The sequence below is a fragment of the Micropterus salmoides genome, unplaced genomic scaffold (genome assembly GCF_014851395.1).
Source record: "Micropterus salmoides isolate LMB-PRFRI ecotype aquatic unplaced genomic scaffold, ASM1485139v1 Ms_hic_scaffold_10, whole genome shotgun sequence".
Classification (NCBI taxonomy): domain Eukaryota; kingdom Metazoa; phylum Chordata; class Actinopteri; order Centrarchiformes; family Centrarchidae; genus Micropterus; species Micropterus salmoides.
In genome coordinates, this window is record NW_024040041.1 from 26,118,742 (window position 1) to 26,128,789 (window position 10,048).

Here is a 10,048-nt window from a genome sequence, read left to right on the forward strand (position 1 = left end):
GGCCCAACCCGGAGCAAAATGAAATGAACTGGATTTACTATTATTGTTACATGAGAAACATTTCCATCTAGAGCCCCGTGCCCACGGGTTCCTCAGAAGATTCAGATGTATCCACTGTGTGAAAGACAAAAACAGCTTTTTCCCCTGCATCGGTGTTGTTTGTGAGAGAATGTGTTTGTTTTCATACTCTTGAATCAATTTTTTTTCTGCCTTCACGCTTCTTTCACTGATTGATGTCATCAGTGCTTATCGGTGATGTCATCGGTGTGTGCTGTGGTTTCCCTAATGCAGTCTTTCCTCACAACACCAAACCCTGCTTCCCCAATCACTGTTTCTCCTTCACACACTCCAGCGTGTAAATCAGTGTCTTTGTGCTGGGGTCCGTCAAGGTCGGAGGGCACAGAGGAAGATGAGTTCCTTCAAATTTTAGTAGAGGAATTTGTCTTATTTATCTAATTTAGGAAGAGGACACAAAAACTGCTGCTCACTAGTTTTAACTTTCAAGCATTTTGTGCTCTAGTCACACCCACATCAGTGATTTCACAGCCAGTGTTTTCCCCTTTACAGCTGATGGAAAACACCTGCTGTGACGTCAAGGTGTGGACGGGTTTCAGTGCAGTAGCAGTTTTATTGTGATTTGTTGTACATTTGTCCTTTTAAAAAAGTAATGATCACACCAACTGCCTCTGTTTCCTCCACCATGACTCTTCTGGCCTTTTGTTAGCTTCAAAGGCTCTGACTCGCTTTTTATTCTCTTTTCCCCAGACTCAACCAACAGTGACTCAGCTAAATCAAAGGTAACATCTCCTTACATGGTACAAAGTTACTCTATACTGCTCTTATACAAGTCATGTGCATGTAAAAATGTGACCAGCAGTAGTTCAACATAGAAGTCATATAACGTGTAATGTATGATCGTGTCATAGCAATGTCGTCTCCTTTTTCAGGGGTCGTGGGGGTCAAGGAAGGACCTAACACCCAAGGACTTCCTGACTCTGTCCATCATGTCAGCTGTTACGGGCCGCAAACGCAGGAAGCGCAATAACGCCCGCCGCGTGGGCAGCAGCACCGACGATGACTCGGAGCACGAGCCAATCAAAGCCGGACATCTAGGGCCAGAGGAGGAAGAGGAGGCGGAGTCGCCTGTTGGAGACACTGCTCCTCGAGCAGTGGGAGAGGAGGACGACGATGAAGAAGAAGAAGAGGAGGAGGAAGAGGAAGACGAGCAAGTTGTAGAAAGCAGGTTGAAAGAGGAGGTGCAAGAGGAGGCGGTGGCGGTTATTCAGCCGTGTTGTAAAGAGGAAGAGGAGGCAGGAGGAGGGCAGGCAGCCATGTTGTTGCAGGGGGAGGGGGCGCGGGAAGAGGTAAAAGGGCCACCGTGGCGAGCTCCAGAGGATGCCCGCTCTATTGTTTCTGGCTACTCCACCCTCTCCACGTTAGGGCGGAGCCTGGTTTCAGAGGGGAGGGGGGACGACGCTGATGATGAGCACAGCGAGCTGGTGAGCGAGACGGACAATGAGAGCGGCTTCGCCTCGCGCTCCCTCACCCAGGAGAGACCTGATAAACACCCGACCGCACCTGTGAACACGCAACCGGCAGCAGCCACACGCAGCTTCCTCTACACACACTACAAACCCCCTGTTCTCTCACCCACAAACCTTCTCGCCCCGCCCACAGCGCTCACACAAACACCGGACTCTGCGGACAGAAGTGAAGGAGGGGCGCGCTCCACCACGCCCTCGTCCTCCTCCTCCTCCACCACTCATAAACTGCATTCGCGGCCTTCCTTTAACTCCCACAAGCTGATCCAGTGTGACACTCTGGCCAGGAAGAAGCTGAAGTCCGAGAAGTCCAAGGCTCGCTCCCTGGACCTTTTTGAGCTTTCTGGGGACATGGCCCAAGGGGACAGGGCTGGTTCTGGGCCAGATGCCGCACCCAGAGTGAGGAGAGAGACTTGTAGAACCAACCCTTCTTCAGGCAGCAGCCAGGAGAGCCTGCGCCTGGCCCGGCCCAAGCCCGCCGTGCAACCGAGCGAGGCCGCCTCCTTTACACCGACCGGCCCCGGCGGCAGGTCTCTGGCGGAGCAGGTCCGCGCCCGTCTGCTGGGCTCGGCCGATGACCTGCGCAGTGTGGGACTGCGAAAACCGCTGTCACCTGAGACGAGGAGGAAGAGACGGGCCTGGCGCAGACACACCGTGGTGGCCTCCCCAACTGAGGCGTCCAACAAAAGACCCCCAATGACTGTCAATGACTTCCCCCCGTCTCCTATGATTCAAAACCAGGTCAAAACACCAGGGCTGCCTCGGGACGCAGACGGGCTCGACCAAGGACCAGCTGCACGTCAAACACCCACCTCTAGATTCCACCAGTACCTGTGAGCCCTGCTAGCTGACCCAACCCTTCTCTCCAAGGAAAAGATGCTGAAGCTGCTCATTGGGGGTTTGGGGGGGGGGGGGGGGTCAGTAGACCGGCAGCAGTGCAAACAGGTTCATGATTAGTTGCCAGGTGCAACACAGTGTACCAGGTCTTTTAAAGCAGCCCACCCTTTTCTTTTCGATAAGCTCCATTTGCATGGCAAGGGGCGTTCCAGTGTTGCCAAAGCTTTTGTTTTTTTTTTCCTATATGTGTGCTTTTATAGAAATAATACAGAAACAGGACAGAGACACAAACCGACCTCAATGCCAAGAATTCACATACAAGTCAAAAAACATCCTTCCCGTCTCCTCTACCTTCCTGCCAGGCTCACAGACGACATAAATGAAAGGGTGAAATCCCTTCAAGTGACCAGAGAAAGCTGCTGAAACGCAGCCCCCCCTCTGGCTCTTGAGAGAATGGTGCTTCTTATCAAAGTTTGGTAACTGTTACACATATTTCTCTAAACCTACTTCAGTGAGCCAGAAGAGACCGCACATATAATCACAAAAAGTTATTGGTCATTTTTAAAACCATTTCAAGAGGGATCTCGACTGATTTTTATCAGTCTTCCTAATTTGTCACTCGTCAGACCAGAGACACAATAGATATGGTAGGTTACAAATACACAAAAGTCGTCTCTCTCTACCTGTTAATAATGTCTGTGTGTTTGCGCAAAATTATTTGTGATCATGTCTGAGCGTGCAGGTGTTTGTGTTGAACACTTTTGTAACATTTGTACAAAGCCTTGTTAAGTTAACCTTGTAAATATAAATATTATGTTATCATGTGTTTTTACTTTTTTAGTTCTTTTTTTATGGTTTACAAAAGTGCGTACAAAGTGCACAGTCATTTCTTTCAAGATGTTACTTGAAATGTTTCCCTTAATATATTCATTTTTTTGTTTTATATTCAATATATATTATATATATTTTGTATTAAAGTTAAAAAAAAGTACTTTTATTGTGATTTCACCTCTTTGGTGTACCTGTACAAAGGAGACAAGATAAACATGACTAAACCTGTTCCTTATTTCCTCATAGATGGCCTTTCTCTCTTGATTCTCAGCACTGTGCAGAAAACCTTTATCTCCTGAGATGTAGTCTTATAAATAGGTTTCTCTGGTGACTATACTTCCAACAATACACAAACTATCTAGCAACTACATGTAGCAGGAGCAATGTAATCTGGTAATTATTACATTATATTGGACAGTTTGCAGGCAGCTCAGCGCCTCACTGTGATGGCTGACCTCATTTGTTTTGTTAGTCATGTCTCGGATTAGCCTCCACAGATCTGCTCATATTTACTGAGCTCAAGACAAAGTGTGTTCCTTCTTGTAAAAGAGACAGAGGAGAAGCCTGAAGCCTGAGTGTTTTACAGACTGTTAAAATGTTATGTAGCACATACAAACGACTATATTTCCACCTGTGTGTGGGGATCTGTGTGTTTTCATCACGTCCTCTGCACATTTATCACCTTGGGGTTAACATGACGAGGAGTTTTCCATAAGGTCAGACCCTAATAAATCCTCCCTGACCGGGGCAATGGTACATTAGAGGAAATTAATACAGAACGCCCCGCTAACATGAATCTATTGTTTTCATCTCTCGCCTTGGCCGTGGAACCGATTTCCCATCACGAATAAATAACACAAATTGGAGTTGCAACTTCCAAAGTCATGTTGTTTTCACCTGACCAAATCACCCAGCGAAAAATAATAATAGTAATAATAAACAATAAGTCACAGTCCTGTCTTACCTCAAGATTTTTTCTACAAGTGCCTGATTTCTGGAATGTGTTTTTGTTCTGCAGTGCCATGGTCAGTTCTTATCTTTCCATTTCCTTTTGTTGTTTCTAGGTCTCCTCCCTCCTCTCCTGTGGTTGATTGGTAAAACTAAGGCACTGACCCAAAGATGTGTACGTTACATACAAGCGGTCTAACTTGAGAGGCTCTAATAAAACAATAAAATAGATTTAAAAAAGCACACTTCCAAGCCAAGGACACATGTCTATGCACTCTATTTGCCTTCAACACAGGCATTAACAGCTATTACCAATGCTGCCAAGAAAGAAGAGGCATAGCTTTCTCTCAGCTGCTTTTCTTAACAAACCGAGGTCATCGCTCTCTGCCTAGTGATCCACAGTGTGTGAATATGGTACACCTAATAAGCCCCGCCCTAATACGGCATTAGGTCATGTCAGCCAACATTCAATTTCCTAAAGGTGAACAAAAGGAAAACTCAACAGTTTGAGTGTGTTGTCTGAAAATGTGATTCGCCGAATGACTCATTGTTTGACTCATCTTTTTGTACATACTATCTTAATATGTAACATATTGTATTGTGTACATTTGGAATTGCTTTTGAGTATAACTAATATGAAAAATGACTGGATTTAAAAAAAAAAAAAAGGTTGTCCACCTGAAACTATTTCCCTCATGGCTGTGTGCTTTAAAGCAAGGTTATATGATGTAAATAAACAGAACTATGTTTAAAAAAATGTTGTGCGTTTGCTTCAGATTTTGCAAGACACACACACACGTAAAAGGAGAAAACAAAAAAACACAAACATGTAAGACAACTTACAGTAGGGGCTGAGTGATGCCCTCTAGAGGCTGCAGATGAATAAGGTCTCTCCAGGCCAAATGGCACAGATTGCCCCTGCACATGAAGGAAACTTCATCTGACTGTATTTTATCTCATATGGGTAGTTTAATATTAATGCATTCTGTGAACTTTAGCTACAACACTGGAGATATAATGATATATATATGATAATGATAATTATGATAATGATAATGTCATTCTTATTAAATATAGAGGGTAAACATTTGCACCACATTATTTGGCTTTTGACATAACCAGCACTCCTCTTGTGAACAAAATCTGTTTCGAAAGAAGGGAAATAAACCCATATCGCATTCCCCCTTGCAAATACCCTTAATAGATTTAACTCAAACCATCATAAAGAGCACATCCCATCCCCCCATCTGCTCTCGCTACAGTCTGTATTCTCAGATCCCTCTGATGTCGTCTGTCTGGCCCATTTCAGGATCCTCACAAGAAAATGATTATTTGTATGGTGGCAAAGTCCACACACAGTAGCTTCACATTGCAGCTTCCTGTGTTTGAGAGCAGGCGTTTACAACACGATAGCAGAATTTCAAAATTTTATTTGAACTTATGTTAACACACAACTGTTAAAAATGGTCACTCTGGAATTTACTTATGCAAAAAACAGTCTTTGCAAGCCGGATCAATTAGCTGTAATTTGTTATCAAATTATTTTTTGGAAGAAAATGCAACATACGATGTTTGTTTAAATTCAAAAATGGAACAGGGTATTTCAGTGAATACCTACTAAGTTGACCGGGTAAACAAACAAAATATTCTCGTGTTGTCAAATACATTCTCTTTATAAAAAAAGAATCTTGTTTTTGAAATATTTACATTTCTTCTTGAAAAAAAAAAAAAATTAACAGGACACCCTTACAGTCCAAATAGAAAAGAAACGTCAAGTATTGCATTGCAATGCAAGGACTTCATCCAGAAGACAAACTGATTACAGAAAACGGATGACTTTGTTTTTAAATGCAGCAGTCCCATTATTTTTACCTTGTAGGTTTCCCTACTTGAATTGTGTCCTTTAATTAGTAGCGACCTGACTCCTGTCCTTGCTCGGCTGGTTCTGCAGAAGGAGCTCCGTGTTTTGGGCCCTCAGTCTCTCCAGTTCCCTCTCCAGCTCTCCAAGCCGGACCAGGGAGCTCTCCACGGTCAGACCCCCGGGCTCTACGGCGCGCCTCAGCCGGTTGTTCTCCTCCTCCAGGCGGGACATGCACTTCTCCAGCTCCAGGTACTCCTGGACCAGCTCCTGCTTGGTCATATTCTGTAGGCTCTCGACGTGGTACATCTCATAGGTCTCGGAAAAGTCTCTCTGAAGAAACTCCCCACCTGCGTTCCCAGGCCTCCCGATGCCGTCGCTACCTCCGCCGCTGCCGTCATCATCGTCGTCCTCCTCGTTGTCGAAGAACTCCTCCTCACTGCCTGTGTCCTCCATGCGGCCGCCGACCCCCGAGGGTCGCCTGACCCCGGTCTCGGTGTTGAGGTCCGGCTCCTCTCGGTCGTGCTCGTCCATCAGAAACTGGGTGGTGTTGTAGGGGGCCACGGGGAGCCCTTTGGCGAACATCTCCTCTCTCAGCCGGGATGCCCTGGCTGTCTCTTTCTCTTCCAGGGCTTTCCTCTCCTCCCAGGAAAGTTTATAATAAGGCTTCCAGCTGCGCTTCTTCTTGGAGTTCCTGCGCCTGTGTCTCTTCCTGCCCAGACGCGTATCAAAGCCAGTGTCGGAGTCGATGAGCAAACTCTCCTCTTTGAGGTTTAAGGTCTCCCCCAGCGGTCTGTCTTCACCGTTTTTCCCCTGTGAGGGGGGACCACCGTCTCCCGCTGCCTGCACATCGGATTTCTGATGAGACCGAGCTGCAATCGGGCACTTTGGGAGCTCGTTTCCGGCTGCAAAGGCAGGGCACACCCCCCTCTGTCCGCCTTTCATTTGCCATAACTTGTCTGTGTTGATATCCCCACAGTTCCCCGCCCGCTGCTGCCGCTTCTGGTCTCTCTGTCGCCCCCTGTCGCCATTCTCTGGTCCACCACGGTTGCTGGCTGGGAGATGCTCCGACGCGTCTCCGCTGCTCCCACCTGATGGGCTGCCTGAAGTTTTCAGGTGATGGGTCTGCTCCGCTGGCTCTGTCATCCTGATGATCCGCTCCGATGGCTTCACTTTAGCGCCTTTCAGATCATGTTCACGCTCTCAGAACTGAGCTTCAAAGTTCGTTAAACGACGTTAAACTTAATTTGAAAAAATATATATACGTATTTCAGAATTAGTCACTGTGAAAAGTTTTGAGTTTCTGACGTTTCAAAACAAACTCGCGCAAAATAAAAGTAAACTACCGAACAGTATTTACTTGTTACTCCTCTTAAGGGTTTGTCAGAGCAACTGTCGCTAACTACCATTAACTGTTTCGATGCTGTCAGTAATGTCGTTCACTCGGAGACGCCGTTCCACCGTCACAACAGTGTCCAGTGTGCTATTCAAGAAGAGGGAGCTCGTGTTTATATAGCAGCTCCGCCTATAGTCGCGCGCATGCTGCTGCTTGTAACGCCTGTGGCATTGTGGGACATGTGGTTTTACTTTCAGTGAAGTACTGGCAAAGGCCTCAACACCAAACTACATAGTCCACAAGTCTTCTATAACTGACGAGTATTTTAACCAATCAAATGGTAGAATCTTGAGCGCAATAAGGCCCACCCTTCTCTTTGCTGATTGGAGGAGTGGAGAGCTTTGCTGTTGCTAAGCTTAAAGTATTTTCTGATTGGACGATCCAATAGGCAATCAAAAGTACGTAATCCAAACCAAGAAAGCAGTCCGGGGCATTTTTGTGGGCGATACTATCTACAAACATGGGGGTGACCGTTAAAAGTTACGAAATACAAGTTGTTTTAAATAGTTTCGTATGACATTATATTATAATAGTAACACATAAGCACATTTTATATGTTTGAACATATGAATTATTTGTATATGCAAAGCACACAGTCTAACGCTGAATTAATCATACCACGAAAACCCTCCTGTGTTTTAAACAAAATGGACAGAACATCTTACGGAAACTAGTCCGTTTTGAATGTTCATGTATGAAAATGGGTAAACACGGATCATTTTCAAAATTTAATTATTTTTGCATGTTTAGTGGCATAAAGGGTGTCGTTTTGGTGCCAGTTGGATCATGTAGTGTTTTAGTTTGAATATTCTGTGTGCTGTGCGGAGTGATACGCTCTGGGACGGGGGCTCGGGGGAAGTGTGGAATCAGCGTAAACAAACGACATTTATTGTCAAGCTGCCGTTACGAGCACAGCTTCCAGCCCCTCGTTGGTAATGGGTGGGTCAAGCGATCGCACACTTGCTCAATAATCCTGTTACCAGTGGACGGAGTGGTGTAGAACAATTTTGAGTATCTCTGCGGAACCCATGTTCTGATATGCAGTGTTAGTTTTACACTGTTGGGTCGTGTTAGCAGCGAAGGATAAGCTAGCTAGCTAACGTTAGCCAAACGTTAACGTTAGTGAAAGTTAGCAAATGAGCGCTACGTGGTGTCTCTCCCAACATAAACACTGAATCAATCAATAAAGTGTGTATGGCTACACACTACAAACAAAATAAACGTTAAAAAGATTTAATGACTATAACATTTCTGAAACGGTGGTTCCTAGCTAGAAACAGTAAAGCTATAACGATGAAACGCCATACTGCACATAAAGCCAGGCTCGCTAATGCTAAACTAACTAACGCAACAAACCATAAGCGGTCGACTAATTTCAAACTAAATGTATTTGTTATTATTTATTAGTCGATAGAACTGCCGCGAACCCACAAAGTAAATAACAATGCCACTAGCTACAGACATTGCTAACGTTACCCGCCTGCTAACTAGGCCAATGTGTTTATACTGGGTCAGGGTAATTGCTGGATCGTTGATGATGCCCGTAAGAGTTTCCCCACTATAGAATTACTAGTACTTTAAACATTAACGTTATGAGGTTATGTCGGAACTTTATAGGTCGCAGCCTGTAAAAATACAAAAACAGCCCTTGGTCGTATTAACTCGTGACACGAAATAAACTATTGTAGTTTCAGGAAGTAGACAGCCCCTGATCTTTCAAGGCAGCGCTGAAGCTTTTTCTTTATTTAAATGAGGGTTAGCAAGCTCTAGTTGGTTTACACGCTTAACTAACAATCTGCTCATACATTGTCCATAACTTTTCTTCAAGACTGTTGTCGGTTTGTGTAAAATAAATTGTTGAAATAAATTGTTTAATACAAAAACCATATGGTAACCTTGTTATGCAGTATAAATGTCTTGGTATTGATTTTGTATTTTTATATTCTGTTGCACTTTCTTTACATACACATTCTATATTGAAGGAGTTTTTGAAGAGTGTCCTGTATGATTGTCAATACACTGACTTCATCTTTAACTGTCAGTGTTTCACTACAGGACCATGTTCACACAGAGTTTCTTCACAGCAATTTACTTCTATTATTTGAAGATATGGCTTATTCAGTCTGTGACCTCTTATGGTGGACTGGTCTCTCTTAACTCTGCTTGTAAAGACTGGGAGTCCAATGGCTACAAACAACACAGGCCTACTGTTTCTACTAATAGAAGCAGACAGAGTTTCAGCTCTGGCAAAAAAGCAAGCTGCGCTGGGAATCCTTTAAGGAAGATCTGATACGTTCCAGTTAATATGATACCTAATGACCATGGAAATCATACCAAAGGTTCCCATATTCTCAAATGAAGGAGAGGTGCAGCTACAGAACCAAAGCTGCTCCTACATAGATCACAGCTTGTGAGGATTAGTAGGTTGACTTAATCTCTTACAATGTCTAACATGGTTGTTGCTGCAATTGAGAGGAAATGAAAGATATAAATTGTTATAGGCCTATGCATGGCCTTGAAGTGTAAATCTAAGCAATGGCTGATATCCATCAAAGCACAGGAGGGATGCACTTTTTAGATTTTTATGAAGACAGCCAAGTCCACATTAGTGTTTTTGCAAGAATGTGACAAAGAGAG

At 44.5% G+C, this 10,048-nt stretch overlaps 2 protein-coding genes across 13 annotated transcripts in view; one reads left to right on the forward strand and one right to left on the reverse strand.

Annotated features, from left to right (window-relative positions):
- Nucleotides 1–4,914, forward strand: part of arhgap23a (Rho GTPase activating protein 23a) — a 72,039-nt gene extending 67,125 nt beyond the window's left edge. For 11 of the 12 annotated variants that reach the window (XM_038705112.1, XM_038705089.1, XM_038705097.1 and 8 more), the window contains 2 exons: nucleotides 766–797; nucleotides 948–2,378. In XM_038705112.1, the coding sequence (XP_038561040.1) occupies nucleotides 766–797; nucleotides 948–2,378 (1,463 nt within the window). Of the gene's footprint in view, nucleotides 1–765; nucleotides 798–947 lie in introns of all 12 variants that reach the window. The other variant, XM_038705050.1, reaches the window with a different exon arrangement.
- Nucleotides 4,915–5,570: 656 nt separating this feature from the next.
- Nucleotides 5,571–7,507, reverse strand: hexim1 (HEXIM P-TEFb complex subunit 1). Its single transcript, XM_038705145.1, has one exon. The coding sequence runs from the start codon at nucleotides 7,159–7,161 to the stop codon at nucleotides 6,061–6,063; it is 1,101 nt and encodes a 366-aa protein (XP_038561073.1). The 5' UTR covers nucleotides 7,162–7,507; the 3' UTR covers nucleotides 5,571–6,060.
- Between the last annotated feature and the right edge of the window lie 2,541 nt (nucleotides 7,508–10,048).

Bases quoted from the DNA above. Each gene is read 5' to 3' on its own strand.
- hexim1 (XM_038705145.1), bottom strand. From the start codon at position 7,161: ATGACAGAGCCAGCGGAGCAGACCCATCACCTGAAAACTTCAGGCAGC.